The sequence below is a fragment of the Papio anubis genome, chromosome 14, assembly GCF_008728515.1.
Source record: "Papio anubis isolate 15944 chromosome 14, Panubis1.0, whole genome shotgun sequence".
Lineage (NCBI taxonomy): Eukaryota > Metazoa > Chordata > Mammalia > Primates > Cercopithecidae > Papio > Papio anubis.
The window spans coordinates 26,351,473-26,376,735 of NC_044989.1; the positions used below are offsets into that span (position 1 = coordinate 26,351,473).

The window sequence follows — 25,263 nt, forward strand, 5'->3', positions numbered from 1 at the left end:
CTTTGTCAAGCCATGCAGGCGGGCCACAGGAGGCCACAGTGGGCAGCCACAGGCTGCTGCTTGCTCCCAAGGCAGTGTTCCTGGTGGTCGTGGTGGTACCTGTGCCGGCAGGGCAGGTTCACAGCGAAGGAGAGAAGACCGACTTAGCACACTGAATGGCATTCTCTGGGCTCCTCCCTTGGACCCTGGGAATGTTTCCTAGAATCATCACCAACTGCCCAGAGCCTGGGCCTCCTCAAAACTGACCTCAGGGAGACCCCAGCCCATTCAGAGAGGTGGGCAAGTGGGGAAGGTGATGACAGGAAGATCTGGGGTGCCATTTGGCCTGTGCAGCCTCCCACTCCCATGAAACTCCTTGCTATGGTTTGAATGTTTCCCTCCTCTGAAACTTATGTTGAAACTGAATCCCCAATGTGGCAGTATTGAGAAATGGGGCCTTTAAGAGGTGATTAGGTCATGAGGGCTCTGCCCTCATGAATGGATTAATCCATTCATGGATTAACAGATTAATGGGTTAGTGGATTAATGGGCTATCATGGGAGTGGGACTGGTGGCTTTATAAGAAGAAGAGAGATCTGAGCCCGTACGCTTAGCCCCTCACCCTGTGATGCCTCGTACCACCCAGGGATTCTGTACAGAGTCACCACCAGCAAGAAGACCCTCAGCAGCCCCTTAGCCTTGGACTTCTTAGCCTCCATAGCTTAAGAAATAAATTCCTTTTCTTAGCCTGGCACAGTGGCTCATACCTGTGATCCCAGCACTTTGGGAGGCCGAGGCGGCAAATCACCTGGGGTTGGGAGTTCAAGACCAGCCCGACCAACATGGAGAAACCCAGTCTCTACTAAAACTACAAAAATTAGCCAGGCGTGATGGTGGGCACCTGTAATCCCAGCTACTCGGGAGGCTGAGGCAGGGAGAATGGCTTCAACCTGGGAGACAGAGGTTGCAGTGAGCCAAGATTGCACTACCGCACTCCAGGTTGGGTGAGAGAGCAAGACTCCATCTCAAAAAAATAAAAAATAAAATCATAAATTCCTTTTCTTTGTAAATTGTTCAGTTTCAGGTATTCTCTTTAAAGCAATGAAAAATGGATTAAGACACTCCTATGGCCGGCTCCCCATTGACCAGCCCAGCATTTCCTGTGTTAGAGAAAAAAGTTTTCCATGGTCAAATAAATTTGGGAAATCAGGCCAAACCAGTCCTCATTCCCAAATGTATTACAAATTTCCTTCAGATCTTCTAGACAGTGGTTCTCAAGTAGGGGTGAATTTGTCCCCCAGGGGACACTTGTCAATGTATTTAGACATTTTTAGTAGTCACAACTGGGAAGGTACTACTGGAATCTAATGGGTGAAGGCCTGGATGCTGCTAAACATCCTATAATGCACAGGACATCCCATAATAAAGAAGTATTCAGGCCCAAATGTCAATAGTGCTGAAACTGAGAAACTTTGTCCTAGAGTGTTGCATAGAACTCCAGGGAGGTGTTCAGGGGCCACAGTATAGAGAACATTTGTCATTCTTTCAGGCCACCCAGCATCTGCTCTCCCTTCCCATGTTTGAGGATTTGCCTCATGTTTTGAGCAAGAAGCTGCACCCAGAACGGAAGCTCTATGAAGCCGATCCACATCGTCCCAGCCTCTCTTGCTGCTAGGTGGGAGGCACGTGACCTCCCTCCACCAGTCACATGTATTTTCCCCAGGCTTTGAATCCAAAACTCATGATGCAGAAAAGTGACACTATGCAGAGCCTATTGTGTAGTGGTGAGGGAGGTGGCAGCAGCTGTGGTGGCGGGGATATAGGTGGTCCTAGAGGCAGCACCCAGGGTAGATGGAGCTAGTGGCACAAGCTAAGGTGTCTATGTAGCAGTAGGGTCTTCCTGGGGTCCATTACACAATGTGACTTTGAGTGTTGTTCCTGGCTACTTTGCCTCTGACCTTGATTTTTCTGACCCTACAAGAGATTCTGTGAGCTACCCAAGATCTTTAGAATAAATCCTTTTTAAGCTTAAATTAGGAAAGTCGGCTTCCATTTCTTGCAATTAAGAACTAACTGGGTGGTACTGAGTTCTCCAAGTGTATTTGGGCACAGGATTCTTTTTTCTTTATTTTTTATTGTTAAACCAGAATATTTATTGCATGACTAATTGTTGAAATTCTTAAGATGAACTGGATGCTGCAACAGCTGCCCTCTTGGGTTGAGGTGTTGTTCCTTCACAGAACCCATGCCTGAATCTGCAGTATACAATTTTTAGGTGCCTCATTCGACCAGTCCTGGTGGTATTTCGTCTTTTAGCCTTGGCACTCCAGTTATACTTTCTCTTGCACTTGGTGGGTTAGCCGCATTTGCCACAGGTCAACTTCTGAAGGTGGTAGGCCTTAGAGCCACAGTGGCAGCACAACATGTGTGTCTCATTGCAACGCTTTCCAAACAATGATGTTCCCTTCACCATCTTGCTTCTGTGGCCGAGACCAGAGAGTGGGCACAGGATTCATTGTTTTGCAGAACATCTCGAGGAACCCTTGTGCTATGAGTATACTTTAAGGTATATTGGCCAAAATGAGAGTCAAATAGGGATTCCCATAACCTCTGCTCCTGCCAGACCAAACCACTGCAATAGCTCCACCTCCGGCAGAGGTCCAGGACCAGTGAGGACATCAGCATCTCTCTCCTGGTTGTAGCTGAGTCAGGGATACCCCACAACTACCCTCCTCTTCCATGCCATCAAGGGTTGAGAATAACTGCAGCTGGCTGCAGCCTCAAAAATCAAAACACAATCAAGGTGTGGAAATGATTGGGCTTATCAGAAGAAGATGGAAGAAACTGGAAATGTGCACAAGAACTCTGATGCCTGATAGGGGTGATGATACTGGCAAATCAGAGATGGGTTTAAAGAGAAACTTGAGGTTTTAAGAATTTAAGAAGTCAGGAGGGAAAAGAGAGACTTTGGGGGAAGGTCAGATATCTACCTAGAAAAGAGTGAAGCTATTTTAGGGGATTTTATATCTGGACTTCATGGAAGATGCTGAGCCCAGTTTCAGATATGTTTAAACAGAGCAATTTTAAATGACATTCATTTATTTACTCAACAAATATGTACCAAGAACTAGACATTAAACAAGTGCTGGGGCAGCAGTGTTGAAGAAAGCAAGCATAGTGGTCTGCCCGTACCCTCCTAGAGCCTGAGATTTAGTCGGGGAGGCAGATACCCAGTTCTTAAGATGCAACTGATCTTTCCATTATAATGGTGTTTTATCACTGGGGAAGAGAGTGAGAGCTGGGGAAATATATGTGGTGTAACCCTCTCTGGGGTCATGGAGGACTTCCTGGGGATGGGACCATCAGAGGAGCAGAAGTAAGTAGATGGGAAGAGGGGCAAGTCTGGCGGAAGAAGGGTCCACGTTGGGGCTAAGATGGAAGGATTATGGAGGGTTTGGGTACTGAAAGAAGGCTCCAGAAGCCCAGGGTTAGGGCAGGGCAGGACAGAGGACCTGAAGCTGGGCTGGAGAGGTAGACAGGAGCCAGATCCACAAGGGTGTTGTAGGCAGTTTCAAGGCTCCAGGTCTTCATCCTGAAAGCAATAGAAATAATTGGGGGGGTTGGATCAGAGCCATGTTACTTAAGGCTGAAGGAATCTGAAACTATAAATCCGATGTGGCTTCTTCACCTCACCTCAGGTGGGGATTGTGGTCCAGGTGAACTAAAAAGAGGGAGGCAGAAGGAAAAGAATGGACTTTGGGAGGCACCTACGGTGTGCTCAAGCAGCACGCTGGGCGCTTTACATGTGGCGTTGCCTTTATAGCAGAGCTGAAATAACCAGAAAAGAAGCCCTGGCCCACTTAAAGCTGGAGTGTATGCTTCCTCCCACTCCCCCAAAGAGTTGGGTGTCCCAGGCCTGAAGGCTGTAAGGGAGCTTCTGGGAGAAACAGGCAGCGTCCTTGAGAAGCTGGAGGAGCAGGAGGGGTGGAGAAGAAGGAAGTAAGCAAGAGGAACTGGCCCACACAGCCAGAGCACATCCAGAGAGTGAGCTGAGAAGGAATCTTAGAAATCGGCAGGTCCAACTACCCTTTTTACAGATGAGGAAACTGAGGTCCAGGGTTCAGTGGCAGAACTGGAAATAAAGCCAGCTCTTTAGCTTCTTTTCCGCTGTTCTTCCTACTGCTCCAGGTGTGTGCACATGTCCCTGTGTGCATGCACATGTGCACGCCATGTGTGTGTGTGTGTGTGCGTGCACACACATACGTGGCTGAGATGAGGTCATCTGTCTCTCCTTCCATCCGTAATCCAGGATGGCCATGATGTCGACATGCATTAAGATGTTTATAGAAATAAAAAAAAAATGCTTAGGAAAGAAGTTAATCTCTATATGGGGGCAGGGGGATCCAGTTTCAGAAGGTTAATGTCTTGATTTTTTTTAAATCCCTTTTCTGTTTTATTCAAAGAGGATTTGGTGTTCTCAGCCCCAGCTGGGAGCTTAAGAAAACAAATCTGCGTTTTTCAGCCTCAGCCTGTCCCTGAAGCTCTAGGCCTCTTTTATTGGACCTGAGGACAGGGATGCCTGGAACCTGGTCTCTACTCAGGTCAGCTCCGTGCCTCAGTTTTCCTCCATACAGAGGCCTGGGGCTTCCCTTTCTATCCCTCTTCCCAAGAGCTGTTTGTCCAACCCAAGAGCAAAAGGGCTCAGACACAGAAGATGAGAAGCAGAATTCACAGCTGAAGTTGGGGCACTTGGCCTGGCAGCTGAGAGAGGACAATAAGCTCTGAGGGAGACTCTGAGGTATAAGCAGAGAGAGGGGGAAGATACACAGACAGCAGTGTGTTGTGGAGAACTCGCCAGGAATCCCACCTTCCCCATCTACTGTCTGGATGAAACTTGGAGTGACCTTTCCTCCTTGGAAAAATGGGGGTGGCTGTGGGGCCACATTTACACTGGCTATGCTCTTACAACTGCTGAGTTTCGGGGCAAACATGATAATGTATTTCTAAGGTCAGCATTGGTAGGTGGACAGAGGCCTTGGTGTGGCCATCTGTGGTCCCCAAGCCACTGGAGACCAACCGCCTCCTGGGGTCCCCACCCATCAGACTCAGTAGCTTCTTGGCCCAAAAATCCCAAGAGAGAATTCCCCTTTGCAGAAGGCTGAACTGCCCAGGGTAGCACAAGGAGAGCCGGTACCCTCACCCAGGGCTAACTGGGTTCCCAGAAATTTTGACTACAACAAAAAAACAGGTCCCAGTTCCTCCAGATTCCTAAGGTCAACACCAGTATTGGCTGCCCCGGCCTTTGCCTGGAATGCCATCATCCCTTTGCTAGGCCTCAATTTTTCTTATTAGGAAACTCAGCAATGGATTTTGAGCTCAATCGAGTGTTGATGCCATCATCATGTTAGCCCTCGGCCCTTCCCCGCTCTGGGCCTCTGTTCTGTCACCTGTTAAATGGGAATTTAGCCCGGATGACCTCCTGCACCACATGCAAGTTCCCTTTGGTGCTCATTTCAAGATTCTAGACTTCTGAGTCCTGCTAAGGCTCTTGCGGGCCTCTCATCAACTCAGTCCTTCCACAGCCCACCCCCCAACCCCAGGCTAGTTGCTAGCGAGGCCCCTCGTTAATCTAGTTGACAGGCCTGGAACCTGCTTCTGTTTGTCAATTCCTTCCTCCCAGCATGCTGGTCCAGAGTCCGGGAGCGGGGGCCATGGGTGTCAGGATTCTCCCTCGGCAGTCCCTTTCACCCAGGCAGATCACCTAAGCCTCAGGCTAGCTTCCTTCTTGGGCTCTGGCATGGGTTGGTTTCCAACCCTTATCAAGGAAAGAGGGAACAGGGGGCCGTGGCATGCCAGTCATACTGTAAGGACTGCAGCTTCCCTTATCTCCCTTAATCTTGCCATCCTCCTGAGGCAGTTGGGGCCAGGAACCCCACTTTAAGAAAAAGGGGTTGGAACAGACCCCACCCAGAGATGCTGACTCCAGAGCTTGGGCTCCTTCCTCAGCCTTGTGCTGCCTCCTTAGGTCTCCTCTGGGAAAGCAGGGCAGAGTTCTTTGGCCAGGAGTCCTGCCTTAACTCAATTCATCAAATATTTATTAATAGACCAGGTTTGCTTGGCATGGTGTTAGGGGACAGAAAGGGACCACGCAACCTATGGGGTGATTCCCTTCCAGCCCCTGGGCTGGGTCTCGATCCCTCCCCCAGGGCAGTGTCAGGCCATCATCAGACACCCATGGGCCTCTGACAGCCGCTTTCCCAATTGTTCTTTTGGATCCAGCAAGTTACAGCTCATTCCTTTGGCCCACATTGTTCCTTAACAACATCACTTTTTCCATCTCCCGAAGGCACCGGCACCGTGCCCTTCTGCCTGAGCACTGCCTCCCAGCCGATCTCCATCTCCCTGACATGCTGTAGTTTCCATGGATCACTGGAGAGCATCATCTCTGGATCATCTGAGATCTGTGAAGTTCAGGGCCTGAGTACCCCCAGGCCTCCCCATGGTGACCCAACACCGTGACCAACCTTGTCTATGTGGTTGGATGGTCCCTGTCCCTTCAAATCACTGGGTGCCCTGGAGACATGGATCTTCTCCAGGCACCAGGCTCAAAGCCTCAAAGGCATCATTTAACTTGTGCACAGATATGGGGACCCTTATGAGTCCCTGCTTGGGCTGGATGTCAGGTTGGGCCATGGACAGCTCTTCCTCTCCCTTATCTCCACCTTGCATGGGTCACTAGCACATTCACTGGCAGTCTTCCCTTCCAGTCCCTTTGCAAGCTCAAGTCACTTGGCATCATCCACAGCTCTACATACTTCCTATTCCAAGTCAAGCATCGGTTCCTCCTGGGTGAACCCAGGTGCTGGGTCCTGGCCCTCCCAACGGCCTTCCTCTCTGAGCTACTCATTCATGCATGTGACTGGTATTTTCCTAAGCTCTCACTGTGTGCCAGGCTCAGTGTTGCCAGCACCTTCTGTTTTACTCCTTGTCATTGATAGCTCTGGCCCCCATCCTTTTCTGGTGAGGGAGTATGGCACAGATGGCAAAGCATACACTTTGGAGTCAGAGTGATCTGGGTTTCAGTCCTGGATCTGTCATCTGTTTGTTTGTTTATTTGTTTATTTATATATTTATTTGAGACTGAGTCTTGCTCTGTCTCCCAGGCTGGAGTGCCATGGCGCTATCTCAGCTCACTGCAACCTCCACCTCCCAGGTTCAAGCGATTCTGGTGCCTCAGCCTCCCGAGTAGCTGAGATTACAGGTGCCTGCCACCATACCCGGCTAATTTTTGTGTTTTCTTTAGTAGAGACAGGGTTTCACCATGTTGGCTAGGCTGGTCTCAAACTCCTGACCTCAAGTCATCTGCCTGCCTCGACCTCCCAAAGTGCTGGGATTAAAGGCATGAGCCACCGAGCCTGGCCGTGTTGTCTATTTAATTATGAAAACTTAGACAAGTTGCTTTGCTGGAAGCTTCAGTTTTCTCATCTGTCAACTGGGAATGCTACCATTGCTAGGGCAGTTGGGAGCGCTAAGTGCATTCACACTTGTACCTGTTGTGATGTGTATTTCTGGCATAAAGGCAAGAAAGAGGCTGGTATATTTGGAGGAACTGCAAAGAATACAGAATGGCAGGTCCAAGGAGCCCTAGGGGAGCAATAAGGCATGTGGCCGGAGAGGCCAGGTGGGCGAATGGTGCATGGCAGGGAGGACCAACCGAGCAACCCAGGCCAGACAGAGCCAACAAAGCCAGGAGCTCATCATGTCATACCCCTGCCCAAGCACCTTCATGTCCCCCAACTGCCTGCAAGTGGCAGTGTAGGTTTCTTTGGCCAACCCTTGAGGCTTTCCAGCAAGCATCCAGTCGAGCCTTCTCTCCCATCACACTCTGAAAAAGATGGGGATTAAAGTGGCTTCTTCTTTACAGCCTCTTTCTCGGTGAATGGTCAGTGCTGGGTGTGGAAGAGCAGGAAAGCCTGGGCCTGCCTCTGTGCTCCAGCCCCCACATCCTGCCTCCTTCCTTTTCTTCTCCTTTGGGCCTGATCCAAGAGAATCAGCTCTCCCCAACTCCAGTCTCTGAATCAAGGTTGCTTCTTGCCCCCTGCCCCACCCCCACTAAATAACACCCAAAGGCTGTGTGTGGCTCAGCAAGGCCAATGGTTGCCAGCCAGCACCAGGGCTCTTCTTTGAGGACAGACCGAGGCTTTGGTCTAATTACATGGGCACCAGGCATCTGAGATCACCAAGGCCAGGAAAAGTTGAAAGTCAGGTATTTCCCACAGTCTGCTTCAGCAAGGCCAGCCGGCTCTCAAAGCTACAGTCATGACCATCAAAACAGAGAGAAGGGCAAGGTTGGAGAGGGAGTCCTGAAGTCCAGCTATTAATAACATTCTCACCTTTTAATAAAGTATTATCTTAGTTTCACATTCACACCTCACTGGCAATCTCCCCACCCCTGTGTGAGGTGGGCTATGCAGACATTGCTCTCTCCATTTTCTCACTTATAGAGGGGAAACTGAGACTCAGACTCAGAGAAGGGCCGTGGCCTGCCCAAGGTCACCACAGAGGCCTCTTGCCTTCTGGTCCGCTCCACTGGGCTGCCCATCTCGTAAGTTTGGTTCACATCAGTTGTTTGGTACTGATCCAGAGTTCTAGAACTTCTGTTTAAAATCCCCCTTCAGCACGGGGAGGGACAGCATTCAGAAAATCTTCCAGGGAGCTCTTCCTCTGGAAAAGGAGAATGCCTTGTGAAGCAGTGTGGATAGGGCAGATGGCATCGTGGCCCACACCTCGTCTCTTTCCATCTTGCTCATCACCCTTCATTTCCAGGGACCCCCTTTCCCATTTGTTAACACTCTGACATGACCCACGCAACTTCCTCAACGAATCTGGGACTCCGAAGCCACTAAATCGTGGTCCAAAATATCATAGCCATTTTTGGGGGAACACACATTTCATAAAATTTCTAGAGAAGAAGAAGCATACTACCAGGATATCTGTATTTTTATTTTTAAAATGTGTTATTTTAGTTATTTTTTTAAACACAATCTGAATAATTAGATCCTATAGTGTGTGTGTTGTATGTTTGGGGATTTCAAACAGGTTTTTATCTAGCTGGTCAGCTCACTTTAACCTGAAACCAGAATTCAAGCCAGCTGGGCTGGATAGACTAGAGTTTCAAGATTAGAATGGATCTTCTCTAGTCCATCCTATTTGTTTGACAGATAGGGAAACTGAGGCTCGGAATAGAGAAGTGCTCTCCTCAGTGAGCACTTCTGGTCCCTTCTGGGCTACACAGAGCAAAGCCAATCCCCCCTCAGGTGATAGCTGTCACGTGCCCTGCATCTTTTCTTCTGGCTGAACATCCCAAGGCCTCTCCTTTGTGCCACGTACATCATGCTGGTGAGGCCCCTTGTTAATCTGGTTGACAGGCCTGGAACCTGCTTCTGTTTTTCAATTCCTTCTTCCCAGCATGCTGGGAAAGAAGGAAATTCAGCTCCTTTGTGGCAGAGCCAAGCCTCAACCCAAGTTTTTGAGTCCCCCTTGGGTACTGTTTCTACAGTGCACTGTGCTCTGAGATCTGGGAAGCCTGCGGAAGGGGCCAGGGAACTGCTTTCTGAGCAGCCCCTGGCCTCAGACCAGCCTGCCCAGGCCTGGACCTCAGGCTGCTCTGATGCTCCTACTTACACATGTGTCTGGCTCAAACGGCTATCCCTTTGGACCGCTGCAAGGGGCTGATTAGATGTAATTGCTTTGCCTAGAGCGAGCTATCTGCTTAATAGAATCAGTTCCCAGTAATTAGCCTGCCAGAGGCCCATTTCCCTTGCTGGAGTCCAGGGCCTCCAGGCCTTCACTCCAACCTGTGCATGATGGACCTCCCTCTGCAGGTAACAAGGTGTACAGTGTATGTGGGTGGGCTTCTGGCTTGGGTTGGAGAGCTGGGAGAAAGCACTGCTGTGGAGGCTATGCAAGAACTCCAGATGCATCCCTTCCTGAGGCCTGGAGCCCGGGAATACAGCATTTCTAGGTGGGAGGGGTAAAGAGTCTGGCATAGACAGACTGCTCCATAAATGTTAAACTGAGCCCAACAGATCCACAAAGGGCATCTAGTCCAGCCCCAAACTCAAAATATTCAATAGTCAAGTCAAAAGGCAATCCTTGCAGACCTGCCATGTGCCAGGCACTCTGCTAGTTCCTAGGATCCTTCTAAAATAGCCTCAAGCCACCCAGACTGTGCTTGCATACCTCTGGTGACCAAGTGCTCATCACCATCCTGGAAAGTTCACTCCTTCTTCGGGGGCATGGAGAATGTTCCATCTTATGTTGAACTGAAAGCTCTTTCCCTGTGGCATCATCCCCACAGATCACTGGCCCCTTCTGGGCTACACAGAGCAAAGCCAGTCCCCCCTCAGGTGATAGCTGTCACGTCCCCTGCATCTTTTCTTCTGGCTGAACATCCCAAGGCCTCTCCTTTGTGCCACGTACATCATGCTGGTGAGGCCCCTTGTTAATCTGGTTGACAGGCCTGGAACCTGCTTCTGTTTTTCAATTCCTTCTTCCCAGCATGCTGGTCCAGACCCCAGCAGCAGGGGCCACAGGTGTTAAGATTCCTCCCTTGGCAGAAACAACTACAGCCCTAGCAGAACGTGACACTACCCAAGGAGCACCATGGTGGCTGTCCAAGCTCGTCCACTGAGGGAAGGACACCTGCAGCCTGCTCACCATTAGCAGTCACGTCTACTGCCCTCTCCCCTGCCCTGAGACACACACACATACACACACACACACCACCGTGCATGCTCACAGGCACCACTCAATACGCACGGGCTGATTAATCATTGCAACTGTTCTTGTAATTATTGCATTCGGTGCTGAGAACAGGCTGCCTCTGCTTGCTTCTCAGAAGCCATAAACCTGCACAGAAGATTTCAAGATTTGTGAGGCTGTTGACACGCTCTCCGGGCTCACTTTCTTCCTTAGCAACAATGTGTTTGTCAGGAAATACAGGCTGTGGCCGCTCCAGAACCTCTGCAGAGGACAGGCTTAAGGGACTTAATTCTTGCAGTGGGAAGAGGGTGAGTTTAGGGAACTTATCTTGTGGTATTCGGTTAGGAAGTAGCATAGACGTGAGGCCTGGAGGTGTTCACTCCCCTTGCCAGACCTCAGTTTCCTCATGGGCACTGGGCATTCTACGCTTTTCTCCAGCTTTAATTACTCTGTGATCCTTGGCCAAATACAGAGAAGACTGGGCGTGGAGGGGAAAATGCAAAGGGCCAGGAGACAGAAGGGAGAAGAAGAGACAAGGACTGAAGCTGAAATTCGCAGACTCACAGCCACACACCACACACAGCCACACACAGCCACACACACACACACACACACACACACACACACACACACGCCAGGCTGGAGAACAAAGACTGGTTTCCTCCCAGGACTGGCTCTATATCACCTGCTGGCGCTCCTGAAACCTCAGTGACGGCTGGGTCTGTCCCAGCCCCTGCCCCAAGTGTGGGGAGGGGAAGGCATTGAAAAGGAAAAGAAAAGGGGGAAGACAGGGAGATGAGTAGAAAATGGGGAGGGAGGCACACAAATGGTAAAGTCAGAAAAGTGAATCATCCCAGTGCCGGTGAGGACAGAGCGGGCAATCTTGTGCACTGCTGGGGAGAATGAAAACCAAGACAGCCATGCCAAGGACAGCCCGGCAGTATTTCGTGACATGCCTGCACCTGCCCAGTGTCAACCTGTCTCTGCCATATGTTTGCTGTGGCACTGGGGGCCAGTTCAGTGGGCATAAGCACTGTGGCCGCTGAACAACTCCCTGCAGATCCGTAAGCACGCACACACAAGGATGCTCATCACAGGCTCAGGGAAACGGAGGCCACTTAGGAGGCTGCTCTAGGGGCAGGGGTTCGTCACACATGGGGGATGCGGACAGTGGAATAAGGGCTACGACTTCATGCTGTGTATGGCTGCTGTGAGCAGGAGCAAGCCTGACCCCACAGCAACTCCACAGAGTCCTGCTGTTCCTCATTCTCACTAGTAGGAGAGCCAAGCCCAGTCCCAGCCTGGGGCTGAGCTCACAGATCTTTGAATTTGACTCCTCATTCCCAGGTGAGAACCCTTTACATCCCATGGCATGACTGGGCAGGGCTAAGAACAGGGCCAGGTGTCCTGCCTCCCAGCCCCGTGTGCTCTCCGCCACAGCCCACAGAGCCTCTCTTTGTTAACAGTTGCCTTTTGTGTTTGATTTGGGCTTGAGATGTTAAACAAATAGTGTATCTTGACAAACGGAAGCCGGCTGCACTGGGACCAGTTATGCTCTGTAAAGCCAGGCTAATCCCCTGACTTCTCTCCCTACAGAGATACACCAAGAAACACCCCAATCATACCCAAAGCACCCTAAATCTGATCCACCTGCAGTCAGAGGCCGTGATCCCTGGTGCAGCGCTCCGTGTCAGCAATGTCTTCCCTGGCTTTCTGCAGCAGCTTCTGGGCTTCTCTCCCCCTTCTCAGGCCTGTCCCTGGCTTGATATCAAGATGGTTCCGGACCCTGCCTCCTACATCAACCATGGGCCCCAGGCCCTACCAACCCACCTGAGCCCACCAGGCCAACTGGAAAAAATAGAGGGGTGTTTACAAACACCTTCTCTGTGTCAGCTGTTGTGCTAGGAGCTGTGGGTTACAGATATGAGTAAGGCCCTACCCCTGCCCTACAGGAGCTTATGGTCTGCTCTAAACAGAACGAACTTGAATTTCACGTGAGGATCTGGTCTAGAAACTGATGGAGTCAGGATCTGAACTTCAGCTTGTCTGACTCAGGGTCCTACCTCATTGATCCTGCCCCCATCCTCCAGACAAACTGCCAATACAGGGGGTGGGAAAGCAATGGACAGGGAGGTCTTTGGGCCTCTCATCCTTCAGGCCACATTATTGGTCATTGTACAATGACCACTGCTGGTCAAATGGCCAGGGCTCTTGTTAACATCTCAGAATGTCAGAGGAGGAAGGGACCTTTGGATTCAGCCAACGCTTTTGTCTTGTAGAAAAGGAAACTGAGACACACAGAGGCCACATGAGTTTCTTGAGTCCTCCCAACTAGTTGGTGGTAGTTGATGGCAACACTGGGACCAAACTCCAGCCTCTGGACTCCTAGTTCAACGCTGTCTCCCACATGCTTCCTTGGGCCTTGGGACACTCACATCTGTCTTTATCCTCCTCTCCTAAGCTAGGCAAGGCTTGTTCCAGCTTTAGAACTACTTCTCTTCAGAGAGGCACAGAAGCAGATTGCCAGGGTTTTTCTGCCTGCAGACTCAGCCATCTGTGCCCCTCTCCCTCTGATACTGATGGTCTCTAACTCAGGTATAGAGTTCCTTAAAGCCTTCATTTGAGTGAGTCACTCAAGGAAACATGTGGAGCAGCTCTAAGGTGCAAAGCACTGCGGGGAGAGTAGCATGAGTGAGAAGGGTTTCCTCTACCCTGGAGAAGATAATGAGCCAGCGGGGAAGACGGATATGAAAGAACAGCTAATCTTCTAGGCAGGAGGAATACCTGCTGAATTGATGCTTAGACAGGGTGCTGCAGAAGCACAAAAGGAGCCAGTGGTTCTGATCAGAGGAAACTGGGAAATGCTTCATGGAGGTTGTGGTCTTTAAGCTGGGTCTTGGAGCCTGAATAGGAGTTCAACAGACAGAAGATGGGAAAGGCAAGGAGGCACTAGCATCCCAGGCTATGGGAGCCACATGAGCCATGTGAAGCACGGAAGTACTTGGATGTGTTTAGAACTTACAGAGGAATGGACTGGAAAATAAAGCTGGTGAATAATTGTGTATGATGTTAGTATATAATAAAATATAGTTACTAATGACACATTCTGTTCAATTTATCCTACCTAACACTGTGTCCCTTTCCTCACAAACTAGAATCTTAAAAGTAGTGCTATTTCCTCTTTTTGTCTGATTATTGGGAGAACTAGAGAAACAGAGTCCAGGAAGGTCATGGGATGCTGTAAATGAAGGGAGGGTAGACATTTCCTGGTCCAGACCCCTCCATTGACGGATGTACAACAAGCGCCAAGGAGAAGGAGCAACTGGTCCCCAATGCCAGAGCAAAGAGATGGCAGAGACAGGTTGACACTGGGCAGGCACAGGCAGGTCTGAGGAGCCCAGGATGGGAGGAAATGGGATAAGCTGATATGTCTTTGGCATAATCTGACCCAGGTTGCCTACAAGTCCCAGGGGCTACTCAGAAACCTAGACTGGTACCAACATGGCTCCTACCCCAAAACCTTTGCCCCAAGAGAAGGAGAGAGGAGGGGCAAGAAGAAGGAAACCCAGGCTGCCCTCTGGGTTTCAGGGCCTCCCCACTGACGGGTGCCCTGGTCCCATACATAATAGGTGCAACAAGAAAGTGCCAGCCTTGGGACATGAGTCCTGGTCCCACCCCCCACTCACCGTGTGACCTTGCACAACACTCTTCCTACTCTCTGGGCCTCAGTTTCCTCATATGTAACACGAGAAGGTTGGGCTAGATGATCTCTAAAGGTCCTTTCAATATTGAAGTGCTGTGAGAAAAAGCTTCATCATGATTAATAATACATGCCCTGCCCCTAAAGTCAGCTTTTTCCCTTTTCCAAAGCTCTTTCGCTCATAATATCACCTTTCATCAGTACAGCTGTCTGGCCTGGCAGTCACAAGCAAGCAGAACCTGGACACAGCCTTTTCACCTTGAAGACCTGGTCTAGCAACCCTCTTACTCATCTAGACAGGCTTTGGAGGAACTGGCTTCTGGGGTGATTGTTGCCAGGAGCCAATACATCAGAAATGCATAGAACCTAACTTGTACCTTCACCTCTGAGAAGCTGGGAACGGCAGTACTTTTCTTCCAGGGAGCCGGAAGATGTAAAGGGAAAAAGACTGCAATAGGCTGAGTTCCTGGTCAGAGGGCAAGACCAGAAAGTCTGTGCCTGCAAAGAAACAAAGATCTTCCTTTGAAGGGGGAGGGGGAACACAGTTCTGTAAATGTAGGACCCTCCCATCAGGCTCTGAAGTCATTAGAGAGCCTCATATCATCTGATTTGCACACATGTGTTCTTCTTTGATCTCTCAAAACAAATGATTCAAGATGTGGGTAGAGCTAATATTATTATCTATTCCACTTTAAAAATTGAAAAAAAAAAGAGACTCAAGGAGTCATAGCAAAGAGCATGGGCTTAAGAGACAGACAGACTGAAGCCTCTTCCCCGCTGAGTGAACTTTACTGATTCTCTACGTTGCCTTTAGCCTCAGTTTCCCCATCTATAAAATAGGCATGACCACACCTACCTTTCAGGATTGTGGTAAGGGCTAGAAATGATGAATGCCTGACACACAACAGATGCTTAATAAATACTTGTTGAAGGAATGAAGGTGTTGGTGGCACTTCTGGGGTGTCATTGGAGGAGTGTAGTGTCCGGCAGTGACAGGTCAGCCCAGCCTGTGGGTAGATAGTGCTCCGGCTTCTGGCTGACTGCCTCCTGAGTCTGCTCTCAGTCAGGGGCCTTGGTGTCTCTACCCCGTCTCTCTGCGTGGCCCATGCCAGGGTCCTGTGAAGGACTTTTTAACCCTCCTTGGCACTGAGATTTGCATTCCAGTCATTCTGCTCACTCAGCCCATCCAAGTCTGGAGTTGCTTGGAGCTGGGCAAGGCCTATGGGATCATCTGCTATGACACCTCTTTGAAGTGATAAGGAAACAAGGCTCTGAGAGGGTCAGTAATGCCTGAGTTTCCACTGCCCTTCCCACCTCACCACCATAGCCACCATGTTGACAAATGAAGAAACTGAGACATAGGGACTCCCTCTCCTGCCCCAGTTCCCCCAGTCTGCCAGTGAGCCTCCTGCTCTGGGCCCCACCTGCTCAATTCCAGCTAGATCCCGGTTCTGCTGGGATGCCCTAAGGTGGTGGCAGGTGCTATATCCAGCAGCTCAGCCTAAGCCCAGCCTCGTGCACGAGTGCAGGACAGGAACCATGGGAGCCGGGACAGCCTGGAAGCCCCTAGGAGCAAAGCAGGAGGCCTAGACTCCCAGCCTGTGCCTTGTCAGCCAGTTCCAAGAAATGGGCTGAACTGGGAAGGCACACATTGCCTGAGAACAGGGCTTTCCCTTGGGTGTCAGCTCATGTGTGCCCAGGTCCACAGCTGGGCCCTGCCTTCTTCCAAGACAGCCAGAGTCTGGCCCAAGGGAGGAAGGAGTGTGGCCTGGGAGGAAGGAACGCTTGGCTGAGTCCCAGTGCTGTCACGAAATGACTGCGTGGCCATGCGTGTCACTTGACCTCTCTGGGCCTCCGTTTCCTCATCCATAGGATAAGGGCAGGACAGCGAGGCCCCAAGTGCCTCCTGGCTGCAATATGCTGTGACGAGGGTGGAGGGTGGGGTGGGGTGGGGAGGGGCTCGCTCTGCCTTCCTTGCCGTCTGTTTCTGTGTCACTAGTTTATCTCCAGCAATCCAGGCCTCTCTGTCTCAGTCTGTTGCTCTCTCTGTTTCCATCTTTTGCTCTGTATTTTTCTGCCCGCCTCTCTTCTTTTTCTGTCTGAGTACACCTCTGATTTTATCTCCTCCTCTGTCACACAGCCCCCTTCCCTCAGTCCTACACTGCCTTTCTCCCATTCTCCGTAGTTATCAGCGTTTCGCTGTCTAGTTTTCTGTCTCCCGGGCTCGCTCGCTCTCTCTCTTTCTCTCTCTCTGTCCTGCCCGGGCTCTCCCGCGGCCGCCCCTCCCGTCCCCTCCGCCAGCCCCCCTCCTCCCTCCTCGGCGCGTCTCCCCAGTCCTTATTTGGCTGGGCGGGAGGGCTGGCGGGAGGAGGCGGCCTGCGGGCGGGGGGCGGGGGGCGGGCGCGGGGCCTGGCGGAGGAGGGCGGTGGGTGGTGCTGAAGGGACAGCTCCGCGGCGGCGGCAGCGGCGGCGGCCCCGGGCGCGGAGCGGGTGCCCGGCGCGGAGAGCGGCGAGCGCAGCCATGCCCCAGGCCGCCTCCTGGGCAGCAGCAGCGGCGGCCGGGGCCGGGGCGCGGGTCGGGGGCGCCGGGGGGCCGGCGGCGGCCCGGGCGGGAAGATGAAGCGGCAGAACGTGCGCACGCTGGCGCTCATCGTGTGCACCTTCACCTACCTGCTGGTGGGCGCCGCGGTCTTCGACGCGCTGGAGTCGGAGCCCGAGCTGATCGAGCGGCAGCGGCTGGAGCTGCGGCAGCAGGAGCTGCGGGCGCGCTACAACCTCAGCCAGGGAGGCTACGAGGAGCTGGAGCGAGTCGTGCTGCGCCTCAAGCCGCACAAGGCCGGCGTGCAGTGGCGCTTCGCCGGTTCCTTCTACTTCGCCATCACCGTCATCACCACCATCGGTAACGGCTCGCCGGGCGGGGGGCGGGAATCCAGGGCTGGGCGCTGGGCTCCCGGAGTCTTCCGGGGCCGACTGGGGCTGGGGGCAGGGGCTCCCCCGAGAGGGGCTGGGCGCCGAAACCCGCGCTCGCAGAAACCCGAGTTCAGCCTGGCGTGTGTGCTCCGCGGGGACGGGACTCGGGAAGGCGTCGATTCCTGGCTCCGGACCTGACTCTCCAGCCGGGCCAGCCCTAACTTGGCCCTGCCAGGTTGCAGAGGCCCCCAGGGACTCCGAAGTGTGTGAGAGGGGCAGGGACGACCGGCGGAGGCTCGGGCAGGAGGGGTGTGGCCGGGCCAGGCCCTGGAACAGGGCGCTGAGTGTGAGCGGCGGGAGCGCGCCACTGCTCCCTGTCCCTACGGATCGGCTTCCACAGCCTAGCAGGTCTACACCTGCTGGGCTCCGGGGAGGCATGAGGATGCCGGAATGCGGCACTTCGGGGCACTCGGGGCCACCCTATGACGGCGGCTGTGAGTGTACGTGTGTCTGCGTGTTTCAGCTCCAGGAGTTTGGTCGCCACCAGTCAGTGCCTGTGATTTTCTTAGAGCGGCAGAACTGGTGTGGGAAGCCAGATCTGGCCTTGTCAGCCTTCTCTGCTGTCCCAGCAAAACAGTCACCTCACAGGAATGGCCCCAGTTCTCCTTTCCAAGCCAGGGCAGATCACCATGTAGGAGGCCACACGTACACCCAGACTGTCCGACAACACAGGCATAGGCACACAGGCAAACAGGTACACACAGGCACTCACAGGGTACACACAGGGCAGTCACACACAGGCACACACACAGTCACACACACACACACAGAATGCACAAACGTCCAGGAAAGGAATCTCTAGCCAGGCCCTTGGTGGTGCTATTCAAAACTGTCCAGATGGGAGTAACACCTTACCTGTCCCCAACACCCTATGATTTCAGCCCAGCTCCAACACTGCCATGCTATATGACCTTGGGCAAGTCCTTTCCCCTGCCTGGGTCTCAGGCTCACCTCCAGACAAGGAGGGGTGGCCGAAATGATCTCAAGAGCTCCTCCCCAGCCCTGACATGCTTGGATTCTGAGATGAAACTCACCTTCCCCCAAAGCCCATTGAGATGCCTCCAGAAACAGTTTCCTCCGTCTTTACCGTTCCCTCTCCTCTCCCTAGTCCCCTTCCCTGCTTTGGTCAGGCTCCCAGGGGTTCACTGCCATTTAGCGCAGCCCATGAAGATAGTATTGTTTTCCTGAGAGTCAACAGGAGCTGAGGGAGTAACAGACAGGACTGGATGCTGTTCCTGCTGTCTGTCCACTGCAGGACGCTGTTCCAAGAATCTACTGCTCCCTGGGGACCATGGGGAGCTATGCTGTGTCATTTCTGGATTCTTCTCTTGGAAGAGGGAGGAAAGGGCCCTGGGAGTGGATGTAGCCCAGCTGGGCACCTCTGGGTCCTACTGATCCTGTGAGTTTAGGGTGGACGATCAGATTTAGGTCTGACCAAAGAGGAGCCCGCCTCCTGAAAAAGACCAGCCCAGGTTTGGTCTGCAGTCTCCTCCACTCTCACACCCCACTACTACTTGCCAGGATTTCAGTAGTCGTTTAGCTGTCTGGAGAATCAGAAGAATCAGACTGAGCATCCTCGGACCCTCTCTCTCCCTCTTTTCCGCACATCAAGCCTTCGCCTGTGTCCCCTTTCCTTCTCAGGCCCATGGTCCCCAGCTTCATAGTAACCTCCCAACTGACCTCCCTGCCTACCCCACAACAAGCCATGCTTCCCTGGACAATGCTGCCAGAAAGAAAAACTCAGCTGTCACCAAACCTATTCCCTTGGAATCACTCAGTGGCTCTCCACTGTCCATGGAATCTGGTCTATTCTCCTTATCTCAAATTTTGAGGATCTCCATACCTGGCTCCAACCTCTATGTCTGACTTCACATTTCACTTCTTACTTATGTGATCCCTCTCAACAGTTGCCAACCTGTCTTCTGAGAATACCTTAAGTATGCCTGTCTGGCATGCCTTTTTCTCTACCCTTTTTCTTTTCTTTTCTTTTTTCTTTTTTTGAGAGAGTCTCACTCTGTCTCACCCAGGCTGGAATGCAGTGGTATAATCATAGTTCAGCACAACCTCAAACCCCTGGGCTCAAGTAGTCCTCTCACCTCGGCCTCCCAACGTGCTGGGATTACAGGTGTGAGCCACTGCGCCTGGCTCTACCTTCTATTTATCTTGTCCATGCTAACCTTCCAGGTCCAGCTCAAATCCCAGCTCCTCCTCAAAGCCTCCCAGGCCACTGTTCTGGACAACTGCAGGTCTCACTGGCAGGATGATCTGGGTGACACACTGTTGGCTGTTTTGAATGGTTATTTACATTATAGGAGAAGTGTTCTGTCTCTTTGACTACACTGGACTACACTGTACTTAATCTCCATGCGGGCAGGACCCTGCAGTTCCTGTCTCTGTTCTCCAAGTACCAGCATAGTACCCAGAGGCTGTGAGCACACACAGAATGCTATTGATGGGTTTAAGGTGTGCAGAAATGAAAGGGCAGCATCCTTCCCTCCACCCCTGCCATTTCCCAAAGTGCTTGCAATCCTCACCAAGAGAGACGCTAAAAGCCATGAGGGGAGAGGCAAACAGAGTGCGGTTCCGGTGATTATTTATTTATAAAGTGCTGGGCAAGAGGAAAGACAACATCAGACCACCACCCTGGTTCTGTGGGGGCCCCAGCCTGGCACTGCTGCCTCCCTCCACCACCTGACCATCCTGGCTTTGTGTTGCCTTCCACTGCAGCTATGTCACCTTGCTGGAAGCTGTCCACAGGGTCTCTACTCTAAGGAAAACCTATCTGGGCTGTGATCAGATGGTTGGAAAGGGCCCTAAGTTAGGCTGATTCTGGCCCCAAACCCAAGGGCAGCAGCCTGTGTTCACCAAATCCCTTTGAAAACATGAATGAATCTCATTCTGATACCAGGTGTCCCATTGGGATGGAATAATGACAGCACCTCCCATCATTTGGTACCTTAGTGATCACAATGCACTTGCATCTCATGTCATGATTCTCAGTCTTCACAACTTGGCGAAGTTGCCGGGCAGGTATTGTTAGCTCTGCTGCTTGGATGAAGGTGTGAAGGCTCAGGGAAGGGAAGCAGCTCCCCCTGAGTCACCCAGCTGGTGAGCAGCAGAGTCAGAGTGGGAAGCTGGGTCTTCTGACTCCAAGCCCAGTGCTCTTTCCCTGCTGGTCTTTTGGCTGCTTCCTTTGCCTCCATATGCTATGAAGCTCAGACCCAGCCAGACCTGACACAGCCAAGCTGTGCTCAGTGATGCCAGTTCACAGGGTGCTCATGCGCAACCCTGATTGGTTGGAGGTCGGCAGGGTCTGACTTAGTCATTCACCTGGTTAGTCACTGTCTCCACTGGCTGGAAGGATTCCTCCAGCTCCCTATCCCTGGCCTCCCAGCCAGGAAACCCTTCCTTAGCTGGTGCCCTAAGTTCACCCAACACTAATAGAAAGTCATTTCTTAGGAAGTCTTAATCTCTTTAGCTGTTGAGTCATTAAACTCCTCCAGGGCCCAAGCCTCATCTATTCATAGCCCAGAGGCTGTCAGAGCAGGAAGGGGCTTCGGAGATCAGCTGGTACCACCCCCTGCTCTTACAGATAAGGAGCCAGACAGGTGACAGAAATCACACAGTCAGAGGGTAGCAAAAACCTGACCCCCAGTCCCCTACTCCTTCTACTTGTTCAAGATACTTATTCATTAATTTTATTAACAACAGCAGCAGCAACAACAATAACAATGGCAACAACTATTTATTATTTACTCTGTGGCAGGCTCTATGCTAGACGCTTCATTTGTACCTCCTTATTTAATTCTCTCACCAACCTATCTAGATGGGCACTATTACCCCCATTTTTCAACTGAGGAACCTGAGGCTCTGAGGGTAGATGACTTCCCCATGGTCTGAGGCCTTGGAAGCACGGCGCTTGCCCAGATTCTATTGGACCTCTCTGACTCTTCTGCCCTGGATTTTTCACAAATTCTTTCTTCATTTCAAGAGCCCATTCCACACTGGGTGCAGTGGCTCACACCTGTAATCCCAGCATTTTGGGAGGCAGAGGCGGAGGCAGACAGATCACTTGAGGCCAGGAGGTCGAGACCAGCCTGGACAACATGGCAAAACCCAGTCTCTACTAAAAATACAAAAATTAGCTAGGCATGGTGGTCCATGCCTGTAGTCTCAGCTGCTCAGGAGGCAGAGGCATGAGAATCACTTGAACCCAGGAGGTGGAGACTGCAGTGAGCTGAGATCGCACCATTGCACTCCAGCTGAGGGCACCTAGAAGCCAAGGCTTGCCTTTTCCCCAACAAAGCCCTCCCCAGAAGCAGGGGGCCTCCTGCTCCAGCACACTCCATTCAGGCCTACTGCTTCCCACACCCTGGCCCCTGACCAAAACAGAGGACTTGTCACAGCTGTGCCCAGCACCCGCCATGGGCACCTGCCACGGGCTCACAGGTGCCCATTCTCCCACTGCAGGTCCTCGGAATCTTTTTGGCTCTAAGGCAACAACAAAGAGACCAGGTGATTGATACACTGATGGAGCTGGGGCAGAAAACCTGTTCCGCTCTTTCCCCAGCTTCCAGCCTGTGCTCAGTTGAGCACCACCTCCCATCGCCCACTACATGGCCTGAGAACCCTTAGACTGTGAATTCAAGCAGGTGATTCATGAGGAAACCTCTACTTTTTACATCTTTTCAAGAAGGAAAGTACAGATGTGACCTGCCACCCCCAAAATCCCAGAAGTCCTAAAATAAGAGAAGGAGACATTAGCAATCTTCCAGACACCCAGAGAGGTGAGCGGCTTGTCCACCCTCACACAGAGAGTTTAGAGTATGACACTGATTAGAAGCCAGGCCTTCCGGTGCCCACACTGGCATTCTCTGCATCCTCCAGCCTGTCCCCCACACCCCACCATCTCTCTTAGCACTCAGGCCTTTGGCAGCTCATCATTCCACTGTTTGAGGCCTCTTTTGACTTTCCAAGGTGAAGGAAGGCCAGCCCAGCCTAGGAAAGTCCCGGCACCCACCTCAGTTGGCATTTCCTTCCTGCCCACAGGCTAGCCTGTGGGCATGCTTCGACCCCACAATTTCTGCAGGGCAGTGCAGGAACATAGGCACTGACTTGGAAGCCGGAGTGCCTGGGTTCATCTCAATCCACCCTACCCCCACTCCCCTACCGCCACTAGCTGTATGTCCTTGGACACATACAGCTTATCTAATCTCTCTGAGCTTGTTTTGTCATTTACAATATGGGGATAATAATATCTGCCTGCCAGGATTAAATGAGATTATGAAAAGAAAGTGCCTGGTACAGAGAAGGTACTTAATAATCTGCCATTATTATTGTTATTAATACTATTGTTTGTGTATTATTACTTGCCTTACCAAGGAACTGCTCTGTCTCCCAAGGGTTACCATGACCACGGCTACCTCTGCTGCTTCCTAACGAGTGGGAACAGTGGGGTTGGGGGCCAGGAGACTGCCACACCCCTTCCCCTTATCTTTCCAATCCCACTCACCACCCCCCATCTCCCCACTCCTCAGCCATGCCTGGTGTCTCCCTAACTGTTCAGGCTCCTGCTCCTCCTCAGAGCAGAAAGCTAGCCAGGGGCTGAGTGTGGTGGCTCACACCTGTAATCCCAGCACTTTGGGAGGCTGAGGTGGGCAGACCTTGCAGAAAGCTATCCAGGGGCTGGGTGTGGTGGCTCACACCTGTAATCCCAGCACTTTGGGAAGCCGAGATGGGCAGATCGCCTGAGGTCAAGAGTTTGAGACCAGCCTGGCCAACATGGTGAAACTCTGCCTCTACTGAAAATACAAAAATTAGCTGGGCATGGTAGCGCACACCTGTGATCACGGCTATGCAGGAGGCTGAGGCAGGAGAATCATTTGAACCTGGGAGGCAGAAGTTGCAGCGAGCCAAGATTGTGCCACTGCACCACAGCCTGGGCAACACAGCAAGACTCTGAGAAGGAAAGAAAGGAAAGGAAAGGAAAGGAAAGGAAAGGAAAGGAAAGGAAAGGAGGAAGGAAAGGAGCAAGGAAAGAAAGAAGGAAAGACAGAAGGAAAGAAAGAAGAAAAGCAAGCAAGCTAGCCAGGGAGAGAGGTACATGGTGGTAGGAGAAACTATGGAGTGTGTTTGGCCAGAGATCTTTCTGACTCTGCCATGCCTCCTGTCTGCAGGCCCCATTTCCATACATCACCATTAGGGGCTGGAGGCACAGAGAGAGTGGGGGTGAGAACAGGACAAAAATAGAAGACACACGCCTGGCCACAGTGGGGACAGGACAAACACAATAAGTATTTTCAAAGCAAACATAAACAAGCACAGATGAATGTAGTGCAAATCACCACTATAAACAGCTTTCAGCTGGCTGCACAAACGGTGAATCTGTGAGTTGATTTTGTAATTAAAAAAAAATGTAGAAATGATTTCCCTGCAGTCAGCCAGCAGCAAGTGGAGACCAGGCTCTAACTGAGACCACTGTGGGTCTAGGCCAAGCTCAGTGGAGACCCAGGACAGGCACTCCCTCTTTCACTCCCTCTCCACCTTGGACACAGGGAATGGATAACTGTCTGTAACAGGCCAGGCGCTGTCCACAACATTTCCTGTCACCAGAATCCCCACACTGCTCCAGGACCGCAGGCGGCATCATCCTGCGCAGTCAAGGAAAAGGATGCTCAGAGAGGTTCAGAAATCTGCGCAGGACCCTACAAATATAAAATGACAGCACCAGGACTTGCACTCAGGTCTGTAGCGAGTATTTCTTCATGGAGTCATGCAACCCCCATTCCCCATGGAGCCTCTGCAATTCCTTCTATGTGAACGCAGCTAGCAGTGGTGGATGGGTACCAGGGTCTATGCAGGGTGCTTAGTTGCGGGCTCAGTTTCAGGGTCTCTTGCCCTCAGAACTATGGATAGAGCATTTAGCCCAAAGACAGAACAGAATTTTAGCTCCAATCTTCTCAGTTCACAGTGTGGAGACTAAAATCCAGGCTGGAAAAGGGGCTTGCTAAAGGTCACGCTTACAGTTATCAACAGAGCTGGGCATAGAGCCCTGTTTCCTGATCCCTCCGCCAGCCTCTGGTCCTCAGAGAGCCACATGACAAATGTCTTTCATGGCAGCACAAAGAGCAGTCAATCGCCCAGCTGGTGCCACTGCCTCCCTGTCTGTCCACATTCTCTCATTGTCCAGAAACTGCCCATGCTACAGCAGCTCCCAGGTGGCTCCCAGAGACCTTCCCCTCAGCTAGAGCCATCATCCCCAAGCTACTGCCATAAGTCACACCTTCACTTTCCCATTTGCTAGAGCCAACCTCAACTGCGGCCTGGAGCCACAGGTCCAGTTGTCCTGGGCTGGTGGCCTTTCTGACTGGGCCTGACATCCCATCCTCACCGTTCACAAAAGCAAGTTCCTTACTACCCCCGCTTCCTCCAGTGACACAGCAAAGATCCTGTAGTGAAGGGGCCACGTGGCTGCCAGGAATGTGGGGCAGGAGGCTGCCCTTGGTGCTAGAGAGGTCTTAGACAAATTGTTTGCTGCTGCTGCTTCTGCTTCTCCATCATCATCATCATATCATCATCATCATCATCATCATCATCATCATCATCATCACCTCTCTCTCTCTCTCTATCTCTCTCTCTCTCTCTCTCTCTGTCTTTGCTGGCTCTGTGATCATGGAAAGAGCAGATACTTCCCTGGTGTACCTGAGTCATCCCATCTGTATAGAGGAGGCAGTCCCCAAGGAACTGAGGAGGCCAGCTCAGCAATGCAGAGTTATCTAAGTCAATACTTCTCAAACTGTAATCCACAGGGAATAACCTGGTTGATCTCGTGTAAATGCAGATTCTGAATC

At 51.8% G+C, this 25,263-nt stretch overlaps 1 protein-coding gene and 1 pseudogene across 1 annotated transcript in view; one reads left to right on the forward strand and one right to left on the reverse strand.

Annotated features, from left to right (window-relative positions):
- Positions 1 to 987: 987 nt before the first annotated feature.
- On the reverse strand, positions 988 to 5,541 carry LOC110741042 (annotated as a pseudogene).
- An 11,358-nt stretch (positions 5,542 to 16,899) lies between these two features.
- KCNK3 (potassium two pore domain channel subfamily K member 3) overlaps positions 16,900 to 25,263 on the forward strand; it is a 43,541-nt gene continuing 35,177 nt past the window's right edge. Inside the window, exon 1 of the mRNA XM_009183835.3 lies at positions 16,900 to 17,342. Coding sequence (XP_009182099.2) covers positions 17,060 to 17,342 — 283 coding nt within the window. The 5' untranslated portion in view covers positions 16,900 to 17,059. The remainder of the gene's footprint in view (positions 17,343 to 25,263) is intronic.